Source organism: Diabrotica undecimpunctata, chromosome 3 (genome assembly GCF_040954645.1).
Source record: "Diabrotica undecimpunctata isolate CICGRU chromosome 3, icDiaUnde3, whole genome shotgun sequence".
NCBI classification, from domain to species: Eukaryota; Metazoa; Arthropoda; class Insecta; order Coleoptera; family Chrysomelidae; genus Diabrotica; species Diabrotica undecimpunctata.
Window position 1 is genome coordinate 166,969,298 of NC_092805.1, and position 25,443 is coordinate 166,994,740.

Consider the following 25,443-nt stretch of genomic DNA (forward strand, 5'->3'; position numbering starts at 1 on the left):
TGATGGATTATCAACCTATTACATTAAAGACCGCAATTAACTTTGGCGCCATCTCTCATTGTATAACGAAAATAATTAATATGCCAGATCTGGACTAGCCCAATCTTGAATTTTGATTTAATATCACAGAATGTAATCAATATTTTCGTTACCTACTAATCGAATTGTAGAAAGTATGGTAAATAAAGCTCCTAGTAAATTTAAATTAATAAGAAATCCTTATGACTAGGATGTATACTAACAACAGAAATAATTTTACATTAGCTGTCTTCTTCTTCTTTAAGTTCCATCTTCTATCGAAGGTTGTAAATCATCATGGCTATGCGGACCCTGTTGACTACCGCTCTAAATAGTTCTACACTACTGCATTCAAACCATTCCCTCAAGTTCTTAAGCCACATATTCTTCGTCTTCCCACATTTCGCTTTCCTCGAATTTTTCTTTGCATAATAAGCTACAATAATGAGGATCTTTGCCCTCTTATAACATGGCCTAAGTACTCAAGTTTTCTTCTTTTGATAATCAGTATTATTTCAGCTTCATTTCCTATTCTTCTAGTAACTTCTGCTCCGTTTGACATCCTTTAGTCCATGAATTCTTAGGCGTAGTTCTAACCTTATATCCCGACAACAAAGAAAGTTTATTTAAAGTTTAAAATATATGTTTACATATATTAAGTGCATTACAGCATTTTGTTACTGTGTTGAATAGAGTAGCTGTGACGTGAACCATCGAGTAATAAAAGTGAACTTTGTCGAGATTATCGCCAAAAACACCTCAACACAACGTAGTGTAATGTGTTTACTAATAGGGTGTATTGAAAATGCTTTTTAAAACATAAATTAAAGTGAAAACTAATGCTTCAAATTTTTGTAATTTTTAAACACTTAAATCGCAAAAATCTTAAAAAAAGTAGTAATAAATTAATGACAGTTGATTGTCATAATGCCAAGTCCAGTACTGTTTTTAGAACACCATGGCAATTCCTTTAATAAGTATAATTTAGTTTAAACTGTTAAGTTGTTATTTATAATTGCTTAATAATTCCCAAATAAAATCCAAATTTAAGCCATTTAATTTTACTTTTTTTAATTATCTTATTTACTAACCTCCATCAGATTTGAATAGTGAATAGTACTATAAAATATTACCGTTAGATGGCAGCATCACTGAAATTTATCGACTTTAAAATGAATTTTTTCATTTTGCATTAACCAAAAAAACAGACAAATACAGGGTTAAAAACAGTGCGGGATTTTCGGTTTATAAATTAATTCAAGAAGCAATTAAATATGAGTAGCATACTAAAACTTCAAGCAGCGTGTGTAAAAAATGTAATAGGAAATTCATTCAAGGTAGGTTATTCAGTTTTTTTTATTACATAATCTTAAAATATGTAATGATATTAGCAAAAATAACAAACATTTTAATGATCTTATTTAAGCGCTTAGGCATAGTAACAATGAATTGTGCCATAATAAGGGCTAATTTTGCAATAACTTGTGGTTTGCTTATACCATTTTATCTACCATGCCTTATCTATTGTGGGGACATGCCCACAATTTCAAATGCACAATAAATAATTCATAGAAACAACTGTTTGCTATTAGTATAATAAACAATTACTTTTGATTCAACAGTACTATTTGTTTCCCAAATTACAGCTAAATTCCTTGGTTAAGCCCATAGCTGCTACCAGGAAGCTTCACATCCAAGTCGACAGAAAAAATGCCAGTTCAAGCGACTCAGTCTCGAAGGTTTACCCCATTGTAGACCACACATATGATGCAGTGGTTGTTGGTGCAGGAGGGGCAGGTCTTAGGGCTGCCTATGGGTTGGTACAAGAAGGATTTAAGACTGCTGTAATCACAAAATTGTTCCCCACGAGGTCACACACTGTGGCTGCACAGGGTGGTATCAATGCGGCACTAGGTGAGTTTTTGAATATACTATTATCAAACATCAATAAGTAGAGATTAATTATTGAAAAAAAAAACTGATTTGTTTTTGTATACACTTATGACACACAAAAAACACATTAAAATATTTTTTCATAGTACAGATGTAACCCTACTATCTGGATGGAGTTGAAGTGATAGACGTGTGCTGTCTTTTGAATGTTTTTTTGGATAACTTTCATTTTCTTTTTCACTTTACTAAAAGTAATATAATAATAGGTCTGATTACAAAACTAGTAGGTACTACTAAAATCTGAAATATCAATTAAAATATTATTAATTGAACATTACCTATCTGATCATCTGGACCAGAAACTTTTATCTTATCAAACAAATCGAACCAAATACTTAAACTTGCAATGTCATTTAATCCTTGCAAATTATTATAACAACTGATTTATACTCAGCTTACCACCAAAACTTAAGCTACTTAATTTTTAGATCCACCTAATGTTGAACCTATCAACAAATTATTTTTTTTAAACTATATTAAGTAGGTGACTTTTCAGAATTTTTTGGTGACATGGCAGGACTGTAAATCTTTAAATAAGTAACTTACAGTCAGATGTTTATCAAATAAGTTACAGTATCTACCTTTTTTTTGGAAAATATTCTAAAATTACCACACAAATTTATCATAAAATTATATATTACATGTGAAACAAATATAATGATACATTCTGCATATAGTAGCTAATAAGATGCTTAGATGTAATCACATTTTTGTTCCTTATTAAGTTATTTTAAGTATTTTATTGTATAACAAAATCTGTTGGAGTGTCAGAGATCGCAAATGGGTTATCAGGTTGTTTTTAGCAATATATTTCTAGATTAGTTTTGTAAAAACTTTTGGCATCACATAATGCAAACATTTTTACCTCATATTTTGCCTGTTTACTAGGAATATATTGGATAAAGCTACAACGACTCATAAATGGATGCAGCATCTTTAATTATTTTATAACAAAAAAAATACTGATTCGTTGTAAAACATGTTTTCTTCTACTTTATTTACAGGTAACATGGAGGAAGACAACTGGCAATGGCACATGTATGATACAGTGAAGGGTTCCGATTGGCTTGGAGACCAGGATGCTATTCATTACATGACCAGGGAAGCCCCGAAGGCTGTCATCGAATTGGAAAATGCTGGAATGCCATTCTCGAGAACGCAAGAAGGAAAAATCTACCAAAGAGCTTTTGGTGGTCAGTCCTTGAAGTTTGGAAAAGGTGGACAAGCCCACAGGTAAGTCAGTCAAATTATCTTCAGAGATTTATTGGTACATACTTTAAGTATGAATACTAATTTTTAAGTTTTAAAACTTGCTGTTATATGGAATATTTTTTATTGACCAAAATTTGGCTTAAGGATTATTGTCTTTGTTTTTCTATGGTAACAAATGAATATCTTCAACAGTTTTGTTTAAAGTGCATGATAATGCGAGAATTTTATTATTTTTTATAGGTTGGATTTAAAATAGGTTCTTGATTAAAGGTTAGTTTATAACAAATTCTTGGTTGTTTATTGCAACAAAGATTGCGTAAGAAATTGTTATTATTTTCAAGCTCTATCCGAGATAAAAAAAAAAACATTAAAATTGGTCAATTATTAGCGGAGATATCGCTTTCAAGTAAGCGCTTTTTATTTGAAGTCTTCATATTCACTTTTATACGTTACTAGGTGATTCCCCCCACTACTTTTCAGATTGAAGATTCCTTTCCAGATTGGAGACATTTTTATATGTCATTTCACGAAAAAAAATTATTAATTTGCAATGGGGATTGGTAAGTTAAAGTGTTGGATGATTGATTACCGGAGTTTAAGGTTGTAATGTTACGATAAAATACACAAATGATGGTTTGTAAAAACTGGCTTTCTTGGTTAAAAATGGTTCTACTCATAACAACTTTTTTTTTCGTGGAAAATTATCAGCAAAACAAAATTATAAAATATTTATTCCTCGCAAAGTTAATAATGAAATTAATTGAAATTTTTTTCAGTATAGTAAAGTCGGGGATTATGGAATACCATTTTTACTTATCGAATTATTTCGAAAAGTATTGAAATAAATGTTGTAACAAACTTAAAGAAATACATAAATAAAAATATATTTTGTGTTATTAAAAAAATACATATTTGTTATTCGCAAATATATATTCGCATATATAAAATCGCAAATATAGCAATCGCGTTCGGGATTAGCGCATAACTCGTGTGTCCAGAGCTCGCATCTTAGACACTGTACCTACATTTCTTCCCTTAAATCATCCGTAAAAGGTCCTGAACAGAAAATACATTCTGCATCATGTTTTGGGTTACTGTTCATATTCGGCAATTCTTCCTCATCAGTCGAGTCATCTAGGGGTGGGGTATTTTCATTTAAATCATCTGAAGATGTGTCGTTTTCCACTAGTACCTTCCTCGCTTTTTTTATAAAACTTGAACTTGCTGCCCCAACATCAATTTGGCTGCTACCAGGTTTTGCATCGTCGTTGGCCTTTTCTTTTCGTCGAACTCAACTTTCCTTTAAATTTTTTTTTTTTTTTTCGATACGGTTAACTCTTCCAGTTCATTTGGGGTTGTAGTCAAAATTTTCGTCCTCTTGTGCCTTGTCGTTTTTAAGAACAAGAATGGGAAGTATATGTGTTGGGATAAAACTGGTTGTCCAATTGCTCATTCATCGGCATCTTTCTGGTCATTAGGCGAGTTTGTATTTCATGTCCAACGGGTGCTTCTTCATTCTTATGTGCTTCCACTAGAAAATGCTCTTTGGAAAAAATATGTCTGTTTACTGGAAAGATCCCGTTTGAAGAAATCCATTCACTTCCCTTTAGCCAGTTTTGATCTTCAAGTAAGCTTTTCCAAGTAGGTCACTGATGTCAAAATGAGATATTGGGCGATTATTTTGCCTTAAAAATTGACGAATTGCTTCACTGTAGAAAATTTTCAAAGCCCCCGTTACTGATTTGTCGTGCGGTTTCATCTTGTGTGCAGTGTGAGGCGGAAAGCACAATAAAGTTATGCGGTTTTCCTAGTAGCGATAATAACATCTAGGTTTCTCATGATGCCCTTCCAAAATCAAAAGTGTAGGGTTTTTGGCACTTGGTTTTACATAATCAATGAAGTAATTGAACCATTGCGTGAAATTGTCGGTTTGAATCCACCCTGATAGATGGAAGGCGAAAATTCTTTCAGATTGAACTCCCTTCTTTAAAAATTCGCAGGCATTTTTGCTAGGAAATACAAGCAAAGAAGGCACATAATTCCCACTTGCGCTCATACACAAAACGCAAGTAATTAGAAAACCTCGCTTTAAAATACACGAACAATAGAAAAAAAAAAACGGGTGTGGCAGTCCAGTGGGACTGCCGGTAGAAGTTACATTTCTATACACGCATTCGCCGTTACAAATTTATTTGGGAGTCAATCTGCACAATCATTACATATGTAATGCTATAGGTAAGACATAGCAGAAAGAGAAACAGAATTAATAATAACTTACTAACAATTAATAAACAACATTTGACCTATAATAGGAGTATAGTAAATGAAGGATTGAATCAGAATTTTGATGAAAATGTATATTTTTATTTTCATATATGTATGAAAGTTGAATGCAAAAATTTTTTTACACATACTCTGCAGTAAAATTCATTGTTTATTTTGTTATTAATATAAAAATACAATACAATACATTGCAACATAATTCAATATAATAATACAATACAAATTAAAATGCAATATTCATAGGTATTTAAAAATGAGAATAATATACATAAAAAAAAATACACTAGAATACAGTGCAACATAATTCAATATAATAATACAATACAAATTAAAATGCAATATTCATAAGTATTTAAAAATGACAATAATATACATAACTTTTCTACTTACGCATGTTTTTAATTTACCATGTAATAATATTAATAAAAAAGTCCTCCCCGACTGGGAATCGAACCCTGGTCTCCCGCGTGACAGGCTGGAATACTCATATATACAAAAGGAACATTTTTATATTCGAGAGAGGAAGAGAGAGAAAATATATCGTCTGTCTCTCTCTTACTCATTATCTTACATATGTAATGATTTCACAGATTCACTCCCATACAAATTTCCAACGTGGAGCGCGCGTATAGAAGTATAACTTCAAAAAACAGAAGAAAAATTTTTTGTGATCTTCAAAAGTTGTTTAGTAATATAAAAGAAGTCTAATTGCCGTATATAATAAATAAGATACAAAAAAAATTGTTGAAAATGTACCAATCTAGACGGTAATTAGTACCTTAAATTCTTTTTTGTGGTGTTTAGATCTTATAGAATTTTTAAGTTTCATTTTACCCCTTTATCAAGTAGCTGAATTTGATGTACATTAAGTCATTTCATCCGATTTGTTTTAAATCAAGTTCATATCGTATTTATTTCAAGGTGAGACTAAATTTAGGAGACTCCAACAAGCAACCTTTGGAATTATAATTTGAAAGTTAGATTGTATGAAAGTGAGTGCATTAAAATTATTGCATACACATGTCTCATATATTCCAACGTAGAAATAATTGGCGCGATGCCCTTCATATTTTCGTATCTTAATTAAAATTTCAAAAGTACTTATAATGTTTTATTTATATATGGAAAGTTTTATTTGCGCGCATCCAGACTGAAGTTTCGTGTTCTATTCTAAATTTATATTTCTGCTGTTCTGACACCTTTTATACGTATTATTAGTTTTCTTTTTCGTCTACGCCAAAAAAATTAATATGTTTGATGATGTAGATGCACAGGTTGTAATACCTAAACGTATGAGAAATAAGATTCATAAATACTTATCTACCTTTACTACTGAAGCAATAGCTCGGTCAAGATCAGGTTACAAAAATTCACATTGAGCTAAAAATCGGTACGAATATTTGGTACATCATTATAAATGAAATGTAAAAAAGTCTCCATCAATCTGCAAAAAAGTTATTTAAGGTTAAAGATCGTAAATATGTTTTTTTTTGTTTTTTTTTATATGTAAAAAAGCTAATTTTTCTCCTAGAGTCACCGTTTCGGATATAACTATTAAAGAGTTCTTCATATGCAAACAATTCTACAACAAATGTAGGGTAGTGTACTTGGCGCGTTTTTTAACGTGGTTTCCACGATTTATTGTGATCTTGTTTAATCCAATCTTATTCTTCTTCTTCTTAGCCTTCTATCATCCATTTTTGGACATAGGATCTCTATGCTCAACAATATACTTTCAATCTGTTCGAGCTATTCTTTTTATGTCATCTACCATCTGTGGTCTTCCTCTTGGTTGTTTACCTTTTTAGGCTCTTCAATGTTGTATATGTTGTATTGTGGCTTTGTAAATTTTTCTTGTAATATCCTCGACTCCGCAATCCAAGACATTGCTCTTTCCATTGCCCTTTCTATTGTGGAAAGTTTGTTTATATTTACCTTAGTTAGGGTCCAGGTTTGACATCCATTTGTCATGATAGGAATAATGCATTCGATAAACACTTTGTTCCTCAAATATTGAGGTATTTTGCGGTTCTTAGGTATCCAATTGAGTTTCCAAATGCTGTTCGTCTCAGTCTTGCTCTTCTAGTGAATTCCGCACTCTGGTTATATTTGTCAATTTTCAGAATTTGGCCTAGGAAGATATATTCTTGGACTTTGTATTTCATTACCATTTATAGTTACACGTCTGGGGTCGCCTCGGTTTATCATTGTTTTTGTTTTTCTCATATTCATTTTTAGCCGACGTATAGAAGCTGTCTGCGAGTTCCTTCACTAGGGTTTGTAATTCCTCGAATGTGCTCGCTATAATCACGATGTCCTCATCAAATCTGAAATGGTTAGATTAAACAGCTTTGGCGATATTACGTCGCCTTGTCGAACTGCTTTCTTAATGGGGATGGGATTTGTATTTTTGACTAATTGTACTATCATAGTTGCATTTTTATATTACGTATCAGTTGCCTGTATTTCGAATCACTCTATATTTGGTAGTACCTCTCATCCATTTGTTGGTTCATTAGGCTGGCTTTGCTATCTGTAAAAAGTTTTGTAGAAGCCTTGAACTATCTTTGTTATTTTATATAATTTGTCCTTCTCTCCTTTATTATTTTTGTCTCTAATTTTGATAATTTTCGGAACGCCCAGTATTGGTGTTAGACATTTTAAGCCTCTGTTCTTTTCTATGACTTGTTCTTTCATTTTTTGATGTCACATTTTAGTTCATTTCCAATGGTTTTATTTAGATCTACGTATTCTTGAGTATGTGTTTGTTTTCGGCAGTAGTTTTCTTCTTTCCTTCATTAGTTGCATAGTTTCGTTGCTTAGTCTTCTTTATTTCTTCTTTTCTTTGCGACCTGTAGTCCGGCTTCGACAAGGTTTTTATTTATGTGTTTGTTAACGTCTTCAATTTGGTTCTGATTATATGAAGGATCTGATTCTAACTTACTCGCTAAGACATTTCAGAATTCTTCTAATTCTTTTCCATTTGTTATTTTTTTGAAGAAATCTACATATATTGTTTTTTTAGAGATCATTTTTTTCTCTTCTTTCGTGTTAATATTTATTTTTGCCATTTATATTTCTATATATTATGTATTTATTTTAATTCAATAGGTATAATAAAAAACGGTACTATTGAAAATTACGAAAGAGGTGTGGATTCTAAAAAATTTAGGAAATTTGAAAATTATTCGTCTTGTTGGTATTCATATAATGCTTCTGCTACTTCTTGTTCTTGTTATTGTTCTTTTACCTGCTGATGGGTAGGTAAATTGTAATAGTAGCGACCTAATGGATGTCTCCTCGCTGATATCGCATGAACTCTCGTATGACGGCGATTCAACATTCAAGTTCGATTGACCTTGATCAGTAGTACATGCAAATGAGCAAATCAATCCCAACTTTTTGCAGCCGCATTTTGCATTCAATTCCTTTTTATAATTATTGCAAAAAGTTGTGTTGACGAGTTTTTCTGGTGGAGATGGGAATACAGCCTGGATTGGTTCGAATGTGTTATCGATTAACTTCCAACTCCAGTCTTTTGGTTCTAGTTGATTACCAACCCACACTTGAACTTGATAATATACTCGAAATAGATATTGATGAACAGAAGCAAATATTAAAGAGGCTTTTGCTGTTTCAAGTCGCTACGTTGACATCATTCTTTATTTAATTTTGTTTTTTTCGTTTATTATATTCCTCCCAAGGACCATTGTTCAGTCAACCTCATACAAAATTACTACAACTTCAAACTCACCAACCCGTAGCCGCTCCCCACCAAGTATTTAGGATTCAGAAAATGGGTATTAATAACTAACAATACTATTGACTTGTGATGATAACTCGACTTGCTATTTTATATTTTCTATGTGTTTGGAGTGAAATTCGACTTTTCATATCAAGAGTTCTGTTTTTAAACTATTCCCTAAGATCATTCATAAAAAACGCACGAATTGACATTGTAAAAAAGATTCAAAATGTGTTACTGTCACAAAATTTACAACAGCAACAACCTTCTTAATATAAGGTTATATGTATGTTTTTTATAATTTCCACTAAATATCTTGTTGCTAATTAACACAATTGTTTATTTAACTTATTCACCTACTTGATTTATCAAAATTTATTAGCAATAAATCAGCTCATTAAGAGAATAATAATAATTCATTTTGGTGAGCAAAAGAAGCATAAAAATCTGACTAATCCCTTGAAAATATAATGAGGTGTTGCAATTGTTGCATGTGAAATAGATTTTGTTTTCAAGGACAAAGTTATCGTTGCGATTACTATAATTGACAGAAACTATTATGGTTAATATGTACAAATTTCCTGGCAATTATGTCATCAAGCTGTTTCACTCAATTTATTCGGTCTATTTATTTTGGAATGATTTTCATGGGACTTAAATTCGTGTTGTTATACGAAAAAATTATTGTCGGATTAGAATATTATTTATAGTACAATTTTTATGACACAACGATTCTCCTCCTCTATCCTTTATCGTATTCGTAAGGATGTGGTAACGTTGTGGAATTCGACATAATGGTTGTTATTCATTCTTTTCTCTCTGGTGCTTGGTGTGCTGCGTCTCTGTTTAATGGTGGATTATTGTAGTTAGCCTAGTGGTGATGTCGAGCTCTGTCAATATTGTGTGCGGTGTGTTGTCCAGAGTATGCGTATTATTCTACCATAGACCCACATTTCAAAGGTCAACTCGTGTCAAGTCAAAATTTTCGATGGTCCAGTTTTTGCAGGGTATATAGCGATAGGAAAGATAAACGCCCGTACCATGCTTAGTTTGGTGTTTTAGTTAAGGCCGTATCTTTTCAGATTTTAGTAAGTTTGACTGTTGATGATCCGGCCATTGTAAGGCGTCGGCGTATTTCTTCTTCGCATGTTTTATTGTTTATGATAACAGAGAGTCTCCAAATTGAAACGCCTTATCACTTTATATCCTGCTACATTTCTTATTTTCGACTGGTTATTTCTAGTTCTATCAATCGTCATCACCTTGTGCATTAATTTAAGTTCATTAAATATTATATATTTACAAATTTCAGCAAGAGCTTTGCTACGGCTTTGATGAATTGACTAATTTATGCTAAGCTCCAACGTCATAATATTTGGCTTTTAATTCATTATAGCAATAGTTTTTAATCCTCTGCATATTTACTAGCAGAGGTAGCTTCCTCTAAGCAATCCGTTATTCCAGCTCTTTAATCATTTTATCATAGTTTGATACTTTTGAGTATGTGCAATTTCTTCAGTGCAGTTTACCAATCTGTAGTCTGATGATGGGGGTGCCATCCAACATGCCTGTTTTTCTGTAAGAGTTGAAAACATATTAAATATTCACGACACACAAAAATATACTATCTTTACGTTCATTTAATACAAAATAAAATTAATGAAGTAATTTCTATGCCAGGAAATGTATTCTGTTAGTGAGCCCTGCCGAATAATTTAAACTATTGTCATACTAATGAAAATTTACTGAAGTTTCAACTCAAAAGTACCGTTAACTTTAATGATAAACCAGTTTACTTGGCCGTATCATTTTATATTTCAGTAACGAGCATATTCTTTCTAAAAACGTCATTCCGTCGATTAGACTACCAATAATTAGCGACACGAATACTTTTATCTAAAGTTTTATAAAATCCAGCTATTAAAATGCCATCAGCTGGTTTCATCGTTTGGATAGTTTGTTGACGAATATCCTTGAAATCCGTTTATTGTACCAGTATCTACGAAATTATTATTACGGATGGAAAGTTTGGTAATTATACAAAAGTAGAATAAAAAGTTCACGGTCTGTAAGAAATAAAAAAACTTTCATTTAAAAATATTTTTTTCAATGTAGTTTATCGTTACTTCAAAACAGTTTGTTTCATATTTTTCCATTAACGAAGGACATCAAAATTTCCATTTGTTTTGTCTCCTATGAGAATGAGGAAAGAAGTGGTTGTAGAAAGAGATATAGTCATATGATTGCAAAGAACGATGATCGATGACCAAATGAAAGATCTGATAAAAACATTGTCAAAAATGAATAGACTACATAAAATATATGTCATAAAATTAAGACGAATACCTGAGGAGCAGAGAACCAGTATTATTATGATCCCATTGTTTAACCGTTTCGGTGCCGCTATCGCTTCATTATCATAATTCAGCCAATCGTGTCCTCTGCTGGACATAGGCCTCCCAGTTTCTTAAATTGTTCTCTACCCTTATAGTTCACCAGAGTTATGCTCTTCAGAGTTACCCAGTTTCCCACTACTCTTTTCACGTCGTCGGTCCATCTAGTCGGCTTCTTTCATACTTTCTGGGCCTCCATTCCATGATTCGTCTTGTACACCGTCCATCTTGTGTTCTAGCCAAGTGCCCTGCCCAGTTCCACTTAAGTGTCGTGATTTTTTCGATGACGTCTTGAACGCCTTGTCATTGCTTGTTTCTTGGTTTGTATGTGGTCTCGAAGGCTCATTGTGTAACTCATATTTTTAAGTCAGTGTTATAAGTTTGTTCGAGCAAAACATATTGGTTATAAACCTTTCGGCTGTCGCTTAAATAATTCTAATTTTTCTGAAGGTTAATGAATTTCTCTGATGGTGACTGGGAAAATGATCTGATTGACATGAAAAATTTCCAATTTTTAAGATGTGAGGTATTGAAAACTACACCAATTAAAAATACTTTTTAGGATTCTACTGACTGATGCAATTTTATAATTAGTAGCTGATGAAACCAATATATATATACCGAAAACATATTTTGTCTGTAGAAACAAAAGGAAAATCCAGAATTACTGCATGGAAACCAGTAACAATAAAAGGAATAAAAAAGTTAACTTTCTTATAATTTACTTACATTTGGGTATTGTACTCCTTACTATCATTCACTTATGTATATGCACCAAATTAGAAGAACACCTGAGTGAAGTTCAATTTGAATTCAGAGCAGGACTCTGAACGATTGAAGCACTTTTCAGTTTGCAAGTTCTAATACGGATATCAACTGCGATGTGTTTGCATGTTTCATTGATTTCGAGAAGGCATTTGACAAAGTGCCACATGATAAACTAATGGTAAGGATATAAGACTAATCTCAAACAAATATCTGCAATAAAAACTAACAGTGCGATTCGAAAATGAACTGTCCGAATCTCGCATTTGGAAATGGAGTTCGGCAGGGTTGCATCCTGTTACCAGCATGATCATTACTTAGCCACATTATGCGTAATAATAAATACTGATTTTTACAGTTGATCTTTTATACATGTCAATGTCCATGTAATCGCTTTAAAATCGTTAGAAATGTGGTGCTATAGTCGCATGCGTAGAGTATCTTGGATCTACTGCATAACTAATAAAACGATCCAAGACGAAGTGGAAGAGAAGAAAAAGATTATATTGTTGTGAGTCATAACCCCTGATTCCGGCCCTGTGCTTAGACGAATTGGAGAAGCCGAATTCACTTCTTTATCGGTAACCTCCTGGAATTTCGTATTATCGCGTTGATTCGGCCGCCGTTCCCGCGCTAGCTATTTCGAGAATATTTGTTCTGATTATATAAGCCACCGAGGCGTACCTTAAAGATTAGTATTGGCAAATTGTAAGCGATATCAGTGCGAATTGTAAGCGATAATTATTAATGTAATAAAAATTTGTGACATTTGTAATTAAGTGAACTTTTGGACTGAAATAAAATTAAACCACATTATGCTTCACTTAATCGTTGAACCCACAGAAAAACGTAACAATATCATACTTATCTTCCTATTGAATAGCTGTATGAACATCTACCGACTAGGTCAAACACTTTTTAACTAGTCCTCGTATTTCAAGTTACTTTTTTTATCGAAAAATATGTTTTCCCATGGGAAAAGTATGTTTTTGTCAAATAATCACGAGATATATTATGTATGAATAATTTATTATAATATTGATCATAGTTTTATGCATCGTAATGTTTTGCTGTATTGATCATTGCGACTAAATTTCCATGCTAATTATTTTATATAAACAGGATCGGCTTTTCCATTAAAAATTTCATTCACGATATTAATAAATTATAAAGATATTGTTAGAATATATTATTACGTCGAATTCTACAGAAAATATCTACCTTTTTGATGCCAAAAACATCCAAATTTTTGATTTTGAAATTTGAGGGCATACTCTTGATACCAATTTTTTTACCAAGTACTTAAAACTGAAGGAAAAATAGTGTCGCCACCCGGAACGAGGGTAATCACGTGTTTTTGTGAAATTTTAAAACTTTAAAACTTAAAACTTTCTAAAACTAAAATCACTGTAGAATCTGTTCAAAGGCACTTACAAACCTTTTTAAAAAAACAAACATGAAGGCCTTTTTTTACACTTTTACAATACTTTTGTTTTTCTTTTCTCAATTTACAAAGTAAGTTTTAAGAATGAAACGTCACAATTTTCTCGAAAACGGCTTGCACGATTTGTATAGATTTTGGTGTGTGGCGCGGTCGATATTGTGGTGTTTTCCGTTTTTATGTAAATTTAATGAACTCTCTTAGTTTATGGATCACCCTGTATATTTTTTGCTGCTTTAATTATGTTATTTTTGAGTGTTTCTCAGCTTTCCCTTGAGTTGTTATCGTTTTCTAATATTTCATTCCCAGTGAACTTCTCTGATATTCTTTTCCAGTATAAGTAGTCCGTGGATTCCGTATTTAGTCCTTCGACTTTCATTTTTGTTTTTGTTGGCGCCGCTCTGTTGGGTGGGAAGTATTTTAGGATGATTTTTTATACCTAAATACCATAATTTAGGAGTTATTGCTACTACTATTACCTTCGCCGTTAGTAAAATTATTACATTTAAATGAATAAACTCTTTTAATTTGAATAATCTTCAATAACTTATATCCTAATATTATAATTATTAAACCAATATTATGGCATTATTTACATTGTTGTCAGATCTTCCGTTTTTCTGGAAATCTAATGAACTTATAAAACATCCATCCTTAAGAAATACTGATTATTTTTCATGTAATTTTCCCTATAACAGGGAATTATTGATTAATTAAAGAGTTATTACGACGATAAGACAATAATGGAAAGATGGAGGGAACATTTTCAGCTGATACTGAATGGAAATCAAGCGATTACAATGGAGAAGGAAAGCCACAACAGGAGAGTATCCATGAAAAACACGGAAAATACAGAAACTATAGAAAAAGAAGAACTGGAAGAAGCAATAAGAAAGATAAAGATTGGAAAAGCACCAGGAAGCGATGAAGTAGCACCAGAAATGATGAAATATATAGGAGTAAAAGCAAAAGAAAAATTGTTATACATATATAACCTAATATGGAAGAGAAAAGTAATACCCAGAGAATGGACAAATGCAGTAATTATACCTATATACAAGAAAGGAAACACAAGAGACTGTAGGAACTATAGAGGTATATCACTACTATGTGTAGCAGCAAAAGTATACGAAACCATAATAGAAAGGAAAATTAGAAAAGAAATAGAACATAAATTAGAGGATGTACAAAGTGGATTCAGGAAAGGACACAACACACAAGACCATATATTCACCATGCAACAAGTAATAGAAAAAGCCTTAAAGAAAAATAAAGAAATACATCTGAGTTTTATAGACATGGAAAAAGCATTCGACTCAGTCAAAAGAAAAGATATATGGGAAAGTCTAAAGAAGAAACAAGTAAGTGAAGAACTGATAGAAGCAACAAAGAGTATATACATGAAAACAACAAATACAGTAAGAATGTTAAATATACAGTCAGAACCATTCGAAACAACCCAAGGAGTTAGACAAGGGGGAAGTCTCAGCCCACTACTATTCATAAATGTTATAGATGAGATAGTGAAAGAATGTAAGAAAACATTCAAGAAATACTGCATCGGTTGGAACAGAATGCAAATGATAAATGCTGAGATGTGTATATTTGCAGACGACATAGTATTAATTGCGGAAACTGCAGAAAAACTGAAATACAACTTAGAGAAATGGAACCTAGAAGCAAGCAAATACAACCTAAACGTAAACAAAGAGAAGACTCAAATAATGAAAATATCAAGGAAACAAGGGACGGAAGATCAAATAGAAGTAATGATAGACCAACAAAAAATAATACAGACAAATTCATACAAATACTTAGGAACAGTAATCAACAACAAAGGAGACATCGAGGATGACCTTAACAACAGAATGGAAAACACAGGAAAACTATTCCAAGCACTAAATAGAGGATTCCTTAATAACAAAGAAATATCAACAAAGACCAAGATGACAATATACAAAACAATATATAGACCTACAGTGACATATGGAGCAGAAAATTGGATATTAAACAAAAGACATCAGAGCAGAATTCAGGCAGCAGAGATGAAATACCTCAGAAGAACGATAGGAGTAAAAAGAACTGATAGAATCAGAAATGAAGAAATAAGAGAAAGACTCAAAATCAAACCGATACTCGAGACAATCAAAGAGAAAAAATTGGCATGGTTCGGACATCTAACCCGGATGGACAATAATAGACAAGTTAAAAGAGTGTGGGACGCTAAACCAATAGGGAAGAACAGAAGAGGAAGACCCATTAAAGAATGGAACAGTGACATCTCGCAGATACTACAGAGTAAGGGTAAGACTTGGCAGGAAGCAACACAGATGGCATCCAATAGGAAGGAATGGAGAAAGTTCGTTAAGAGCTAGGACACCTCAGAAGACCGTCAAATAGTGTAATGTAATGAATTGTATTTTAAACGGCCCAACACCGAAAGGTACAAATGGGTCTACTGATTAAGTAAAGTAAAGTAAAGAGTTATTGCTACATTTACCTTATCTTCGCTTAAATTAAAATAATACATTCAGATGGCTATGACTGTTATGATAACAACTTTAACGTTTCAATAAATTAGTATTGTTATTTTCTATTTAAAGTCACACCGGATCGTATATGGGAAAAAGAACAAATTAAGGTTTTATTGATATTAGTATATGGTGATATGCGTAGAAGTCAACAAGAAACGTCTAATAACTTTAATAATTTATATCCTAACCCACATCCCATAACAACATCTACTGTCATTAAATTAGTAAAAAAGGTTAACGAAACTATTTGAGTAAAAGATTTATCCAAATCAGAAAAAGTCTATTAATTAAGAACAAATTTTTAGATAATCCACAAGGAAAATAAATTCCATGTATCACAAAAAGAGGTTTAAATCTTTGTATATAGGTATATTTATCAAAAAAACAAACGTTTTCGGAATAATAATTCCATCATCAGGTTAAAAGCAGGATAACATGCCTGAGCCACCAAAATATTAGGGTACAACCCTTTACAAAAATTAAAGTTACCAAAAAATGTACATGTTGTTGTTAAGAATGAATGATGTTTAATATTTTATTAGATTTGAATCTAATTTAATCAACACCATTTGCGCGGTTCTTTTTATGTCAGCTTTATTTGTAATAAAATGTACACGAGCGTAAAGTTAGTGTTTTAGAAGAATTTACTTGCCACTCAACTCATTTAAATTACCATATTGTATTGTATACTACCTATTATATTAGTAAAATAACATACCGTTCATCTTTATGCTTTAGGTGCTGTTGTGTAGCCGATAGGACCGGCCACAGTCTACTTCACACCCTGTATGGTCAAAGTTTAAGATACGATTGCAATTATTTCGTGGAATATTTCGCTTTAGACTTAATTATGGAAGGTGGAGAGTGCCGAGGAGTCATCGCTCTATGCCTAGAGGATGGTACTTTGCATAGATTCAGAGCCAAGAATACAGTAAGTTATACATGTTTTATTATTGTCATTCAGTCCTTAAATATTGATGTTTTGGACGTGAATCGTTCTGTCTGTGTATGTTTCTCGGATTACAATAAACACTTCGACGAGGCGGGGGAGGACATTCATTTCTCCATAAGTGTCTCTCCTGGTTTTTGCCTATACCAATTTCCTTTAAAGTGTGTTCTGCTCCCACATGCTTTTCTTGAATCTCAATCTCCTACTCTTTCCAACTAAGAAAATCTTCAATATATCCATTCTTAATTTATCATTTTTGCACTCCGATTATTCATCTAAAGATTATGATCTGGTCTATCTGCTTTATCCTTCTTACTGCAATAACTTTTCCTTTCGCTTCTTATGCACTAGCTAATCCAACTATTCCGGCTCTTAAAAGAATTAAGAATAGACTAAGCTAAGCCGAAGAAGACGGGAAACTCGGGAAATAAAATATTGAATTGTAGGAATGTATGGATATGCAAGTAAAAAGGAAAGCAAAGGAAACTAATTAATTTAACACTTTTAATATCTTTTTTTTCTTTTATACTCGATGATTTTTTCTTATCTGATAGTCATCATCGGCCTTCGTGAGCCCTGGCCTACTTCAAAACATTTTGCCTTCCCTGTCGAGTGTCCGTCTTCTTAATTCCCTTACTCCAATCTCCCTTAAATCGTCCTGCATATCGTCCAGATACCTGAGGTTAGGTCGCTCCCTTCTTCTTTTGACCGGCCTATTTAGCATGGTTATTTTAGAAGGATCACTTTCATCCATCCGCATAACGTGGCCCACCCATCTTGGGCGGTTTATTTTGTTGGTTTTTACGATATCTATTATCTGATAGTAACCTTGAGTTATTCGTTCTAGATTTTGGCTACTGGAGGATATGGTAGAGCATACTTCTCGTGCACTTCTGCTCATACTTGTACTGGTGATGGTACTGCGATGGTAGCTAGAGCCGGCTTGCCGTCACAAGATCTCGAATTCGTACAGGTAAATTATAAATTTAATAAACACTGAAATGAACCTGCTAATATTGTCTCGGAATATTTCAGTTCCACCCTACTGGTATTTATGGTGCTGGATGCCTAATGACCGAAGGATGTAGAGGCGAAGGCGGCTACCTCATCAACTCTCAAGGTGAACGATTTATGGAACGATACGCACCCGTAGCTAAAGATTTAGCTTCCAGAGATGTAGTATCTAGAAGTATGACCATAGAAATCAGAGAAGGTAAACAACATTAAATTTTTTCAACGTTTTTGAGTTAAATATTTTAAATGTCAAAATTTGATATGTCACTATGTGTCAATTGTCAAATTTTGAAAGATTTCAAATGTCACAAAATAAAATTGTAACGCTACAGTGTTATCATTCGTTTTTTTTTATTTTATATATCATTGTGGCTCTAAAATACATAAATATTCTTTTAAGGACGTGGCTGCGGACCTGACAAGGACCACGTATACCTGCAGCTCCACCATTTGCCGGCTGATCAGTTGGCTCAAAGGCTGCCAGGTATCTCAGAAACTGCGATGATCTTTGCCGGTGTCGATGTCACTAGAGAACCCATTCCTGTGTTACCAACTGTACATTACAATATGGGAGGAGTACCCACCAACTATAAAGGACAGGTAAAGTAAAAATACCTCTTCTTTTTCTTTATTTAGGCAGTACTTTAGTCATTTTACATTACCCACAAGAGGACAAGAGAGGAGTAGGTCGCAAACAAATTTCGTGGCTACAAAATATAAAGAACTGGACAGGCATAAATAACACTAGCTAGCTTTTGCATGCCGCAAAAGATAGACGTCTGGCCATAAGATAATACGCCAACGCACTATAGGTGCACGGCAAAGAAGAAGAAGAGACATTACCCACTTAAAGATGACATTAGTTAGTTAATATTTCATAAAGCAAGAAAAACGGAATTAGTTTAAGATAATGTTTAGTTTAAACATAATAGAACTCTTTTTCGTAATCCAGCAAAAACTTTAAAAAGCTTACGCATTTTTTTCTATCCTTACTACATTGGCTGCAGGTCAAATAATCATTACCAATTAAAGAATTCTTAATAATCCACAATTACATTGAATTTTGCCAACAAACATACACTGAAATCTGGAATTAAACATGTAAGCAACTGCTTTTACTAGCCATGTTGATTTTCGCGATTAGCCGTCAAGGATTAGCTCAGTTGTGGTAACAAATATTTTGCTTGTAGACCTTGTTATTTGGATAGTATGATCTATTTTTTACGGAAGACTTTTGCAGCTTTATAAAATCCTATTTGTTTATATTTTTCAGGTATTAACTACTGTTAACGGCGAAGACAAACGAGTGCACGGACTGTACGCTTGTGGTGAAGCTGCTTCTTCATCTGTACACGGTGCTAACAGATTGGGTGCTAATTCTCTTCTTGACTTGGTCGTCTTCGGAAGGGCTTGTGCTTTAACCATTTCTGAAGAACACAAACCCGGCGAATCTATTGGCAGTATTAAAGACGTAAGTTAATTTTATACATATTTTCTTAAATCGTAAATCTACACCTAAAGACGTAAGTAAATCTGAATTTAAGTGTTGTAGAATTTTTACAAAAAATGTTTTAAATATCCGGTGCGAAGGACCAAAATAATCATAGAATAAATATTATTAATTGTGGACGATATAGGGAATAAATTTTGCTAAGACAGGTGGCGATTCCTTAGACGAATTATAAGGACTGCGGTTCGGATTATTATACGGTCCGAGTGCTGTTCGGAGAAATATTCTGAATGTAGAGAAATTAAGATCCACGACATGCAGTGAGATGTTAAGAAAATCTGAGCAGCTGTAGATGGGACTTGGACCAAGCTACATTCTTATGGGTACAAAGAAAATAAAAGGGGTAAGGGGTAAAATTAAGAAAGGGGCGCAAAATAGTATGGTGATGAATGTAAGCAAGACATGCAATTCCAGACAAGCAATGTACAATACAAATACAGAGAGATGTAAAACAAAGTAGTGATGAAAAAGTTAGGAATGTCTAAAGTAGATTCCTGCGAAATAAGAAGAAAGTTTGTTTATGACAGCGTGTTGAAGATATTGGAAATCTTAAATCAAAATAATGAAGTTAGGAAGACCAGTTGTTACCTTTGCTGCTGGAACTTTTGGTGCATGACGAAATCAGATGAGTCCTCTCTTCGAAATTTGAAAAAAAAATTACTTCGAAGAATTTAGGGATCAGTATATCGTGGAGAATTAGAAGTAATTTTAAATTGGAAGAGTTGATAGAAGGGAGGACATAGTTTTTAAAGCCAAGAAGACACGTGGAAAGAATGCCCTGGAAGAGACTCCAGAAAAAATCTTGTACAAAAGAACAGAAGGTCTAGAAAAGATATAAGTTTCTTCATTTTCTTTGTAACAGTTTAGTAAAACAGAGCAAGAAAGAAATTGAGCATTGCCTTGCTATCTTTCTTACAAAAGTGGGCTCTTATTTTTTAACGCATGGTTAACTTTTACCAACTTTTAAATTATTTTAAAAAGTGTGTTGTATCTGAGCTTCATTGTACCACATTTATGTAATTCTTTTCAGAATGCAGGTGAAGAATCTGTCGCCAACTTGGACTGGGCCCGATTCGCAAACGGCGGCATCAGCACAGCCGATTTAAGATTGCAAATGCAAAAGACCATGCAAGTCCATGCTGCTGTATTCCGTACTGAAGACACACTGAAAGAAGGCGTCACCAAAATGGAGAATTTGTACGGAAAAATGAAGGATCTTAAAGTTTCTGACAGCAGCTTGATATGGAACTCAGGTTGGTCTTGTTCTTGTATAGTTTTTTACAGAACTTCACACATAAAGACGACAAACATTGTTAAAGTGTTGCCAACATAGAAAAATTTACGTCAGTTGTACAATATTTATCTTATAAATTGTTTTATTTTAGATTTGGTAGAAACTTTGGAACTTCAAAACTTGATGTTAAATGCCGTACAAACAATCGTCGCTGCAGAAAACAGAAAAGAATCACGAGGTGCTCACGCAAGAGAGGATTACAAGCTACGCGTTGACGAATACGACTACAGTAAACCGTTGGAAGGACAACAAAAGGTATCGTATATACAGCAACCTCTTCAAACGTTTCTTTATGTTTTCTACCTTTCCGTTTATAATTATTATTTATTTGTAGAAACCGTCGTCAGAACATTGGAGAAAACACACCTTGACCACAATCGACGACAAGACAGGTAAGGTCAACATCACCTACAGAGAAGTCATCGACGATACCTTAGACAAGAGCGAGTGTGCCACGGTACCTCCAGCAATTAGATCTTACTAGTTTATGCAACAGCGCAAAAATTATATTAAACCGCAACCACAGCTACTCAAGAATTTGTCAAATCTATTATAGCATCTGAAATTATGGAAACCTAACCTCAATTATATGTCAACAGTGTCAAATAATGTGTCAGTAAGTAAGACAAGTGACATATGATTGATTATCATTTTACTTTTCTTTGACTTGTGTCAAGTTAAGTTTTGTGTGTTTTCTTAATGCTTTTTTACCACATAGTGCCATTTGTTAGTACAAATACAATATAAACTCGATTTTCTTAAGCTTTTAAGTCATTCATTTTAGACCAGGTAAGTCTGTGATTTATTGGCTAACGATTCTCCATCTTACAGTTCTACATGTGACTTTTGTATCGGAAAAGGTACTTGCACCCACAACGGACAGAAAAACTAGTTCAAACGTCCATAACTATTTGTCTATTGCAGTCAAACACCAATGGTCTACAAAATGAAGATGTTATCACTTCTTTTAAATCGAAAATCTGTTTTCGACAGAGATTTCCTAATACTGAAGTTATTAAATCAGATGTATATTATTACATCTAATACATTAATATGCAAGCTAGCTTCAAGCCTTTTTTAGTATGTGAAGTATGTGTTTCCGATCGCAGGACTACCGCATCATTTTTAAAAAGGAAACTCACCTTTCCTAAAAGGAAACAGCATTTTACGACCATGGCTTTGATGTCTATTCAATTTTGCTGAACCCTTGCCATAGACTACCTCTATTTGGATATATAGTGGAGTTTACACAGTTGCCATATTTCGCACTTTACACGAAGTTTCATATATTTAACTTCAAAAGCCAATGAAGATATTTTTAGCGGTTCCATAATTTCAGAATTTAGTATATTTTGTCTTTAAGCACATTTAATCATAATGTAAGGGGCCCGTACTTAAAAACGAACAAGAACGACGGTTGTGTGCTCTTTCTAGTTGTTTTTCGATTGAACAAATCAAGTCAAGTATTTTATTTTTGTGATATATCTACAGTATATTCGATAATTTATTTGTTGTTCATAGTTATATATCTATTTCCAAAAATATTTGCAATAAAAAACAAGTCCTTTTCAAAACTCAAAAATTTTGCATTATTTGTGCATTTGCATCGCGTTAATTTTTCAATTGGGCACAGAGAATTATAGTAAGTGCCAAATTCGGCAACATTGATGACTCTGAACCCACACTTTCAGGCTTACAAGCGACTGCGAACCGGATCAGATGGCTGACACTCGAAAAATATGAATTGATTAGAAGTGAGCTTAATTTTTTGAATATTATCTACAATACGATATATACAATGTTGCCATTTACTTTTTATATGCCTAATTTTAAAATTAACGCACCGATATACATTTTATCAAGGCTCTCAGGCTCAGTTGAACGGAATCTAATATGAAACTATGCTTAAATATTTCTTTGACAGAACTACCAAGACCAATATCAGCTACAAATGAAGTTACCATATACAGAGGGAAAAATAACTAATATACTTAAAATTGAAGTTGAAATTGATAATTGAGAACGCTCAAATGAATTTTTGTGGCACCCTGTATATGTTTGAACTATTTTTTGAATAGTCTGATAACTGTTCTACGTATTCCAGTCGAAACAATTAATATCTGCTTATTTTCGTAGCTTGGGCTATTATCTTCCTTAGGTTGGGCGCTGCTTAAGCTGTATACATTATGACTTTGTTTTTTATTGTATCTTAATAAACTCCCGTTCAAAATCAAAAATAATGTTCTGTTACAATAATTTGAAGTAGTTTCGGTCCAAAAAAGACCTGGTAACAACGGTATGATTTTTCGCCGTTAATTGTGGGATTTCAGTTGATATAAATTTATAATAATAAAAACTCATCGAGTAGATGTTTTTGAACGAGGGTATATTAAGTGTTCTTATTTAAACTTGTCCCGTCAAGTATTCTAATTTATTTTGTACTTAGTTCAGATTTTGTGAGTGAATAAATTCATATTTATATTAAATCTATAAAAATTTCATTACAATAATCTTTCATTACAATCCCCACTGTTGGTGTTGACTGTTGTATAAAATCTTCATAAAAAGTACAAAACCTTCATATGCGTTGCATAGTGAAGATTTTTGTACTTTTAGGATTATATTCACTAACAAAATCTGAAAAACGTTGTTAAAATTATCCGATACATCCAAAATTGTTATTACGTTTGATCAACATTCATTGAAACTACTAACATTGATTGATCTGCTTAATTAAATCAGATCTGTTACTCAATGATCTATTTTAGCTTGCTGTGTGTTGTTTTGGAAAATATTTGCTTACTTTTCAAAAGCACAATTTTGTTCCCGACTGCTGACATTCGCTGATATGGTCCTTCGGACCGGATCGAATGGTCTAACAATGAATATTGATCGATGTATATTTTGTAAATAGCATTTGTTTTTTAACTTATTTTTTATTGTGAGTTGATTTTTGGGAGGCGAATATTGCTCATCACAAGATTAAAATTAGTGTCATATTGGTTCTTGAGTTACCTCATTATTTATTAATTTTCTTGATTACATCAACGAATCGTTATTTCAAATGCGCAATACTGGAATGTCCCAAAAAGATCTTTGATGAATAGTTTTGTTAGCAATAAATTTTTTGTTGTGATTTTGGGACAGTGAAAATATGTCAAATTCTAATAAGGACTAAATTCTTAAACATTAATAAGAAAATCGTCGATTTTAAGTTTTATAAAATTCTAACCAATTGGTATAATAAGTAAAGTGTGTATAGTGACTTTTTCACTGGAAATTAAGTATTTTGTAAGAAATATATTTGGAGTTTGTTACAGATGCGATATGAATGTAAATATATTGTTTTTAAAAATAATTGGTTCTTTATTATCATACTGTTTTTTTTTTCTTTCTTGTCTCTTATTAAATTGTAACACGCAAAATGTAACGTATAAAACACTATAGCACGAAGCGGAGCATACATACTCAGACCACTGTTTAATTCAAACTAAGATAAAGGCTAGTGAGTTGAATGCAACGCCAAAGGAAGCAGGGGAAAATGCCACGTAGAAGAATTAAAATGACATTAGAGTAAAAAGAACCAGGAGATTCCAAATTTGTTAAGGTTTTTCCTTATACTAAGAGGAATCTATATCAGACTTTTCTTAGAAGAAAAAAACGAAATAAAACTACTAGAAGAAGACCTATTGGCTTCAAATTTAATGCAATCCTATTATATTTACCAAGTTTCAAGGTTTTAGGGCTTTTATTTCATAAAAAAGAGATTACATAAAAATATGACAGGAAAGACCTGTTGCTCCAAATTCAATAGTTTTCTTTCTTACACCAAACGAAGAAGACATTTTATCACCAATTCCTATAGGAGGAAGGGAATCTACTTAGACCGAGTGGAATGTATGTACAAACTTTCAAGAGTCTAGGTCTTTTGTACCATTAAAAAGAAAGGCATAAGAATATGAGAAAAAAATCTATGACCTAAAATATAATATGGTTCTTTCATACACCAAGAGGAATCTATGCAATAACTTTTTAGACTTTATGACTTATACTTCAAGAAAACAAAAAGGCATACGAATATGGAAAGAAGTGTTGTCCCAAATTCAACAAGATTCTTCTTTACAGTAAAAGGAATCAAGATTCTAGGACTTTCGTTTAAGAAAAATAAACAGTCTAAGAATATGAGAAGATCTATTGATCTCCAATTTAATAAATTCTCTAGATTATAGGCTTTCAAGATTCTAGGACTTTTCTTCCATGAAAAAGAAATGGCATAAGAATATGTAAGGTAGAAGGAGACCTACCATTCTAAATTCAATGGGGTTATTTCTT

The 25,443-nt window shown here is 32.7% G+C and overlaps 1 protein-coding gene across 1 annotated transcript; it reads left to right on the forward strand.

The window, feature by feature from the left end:
• The first annotated feature begins 1,148 nt into the window (after positions 1-1,148).
• LOC140437779 (succinate dehydrogenase [ubiquinone] flavoprotein subunit, mitochondrial-like) lies at positions 1,149-24,469 on the forward strand. The gene is made up of 11 exons (XM_072527499.1): positions 1,149-1,355; positions 1,665-1,932; positions 2,976-3,204; positions 17,083-17,275; positions 18,141-18,266; positions 18,329-18,506; positions 18,708-18,907; positions 19,581-19,778; positions 20,848-21,070; positions 21,203-21,366; positions 21,446-24,469. The coding sequence occupies exons 1-11, from the start codon at positions 1,293-1,295 to the stop codon at positions 21,593-21,595; spliced, it is 1,992 nt and encodes a 663-aa protein (XP_072383600.1). The 5' UTR covers positions 1,149-1,292; the 3' UTR covers positions 21,596-24,469.
• The last annotated feature ends 974 nt before the right edge of the window (positions 24,470-25,443 follow it).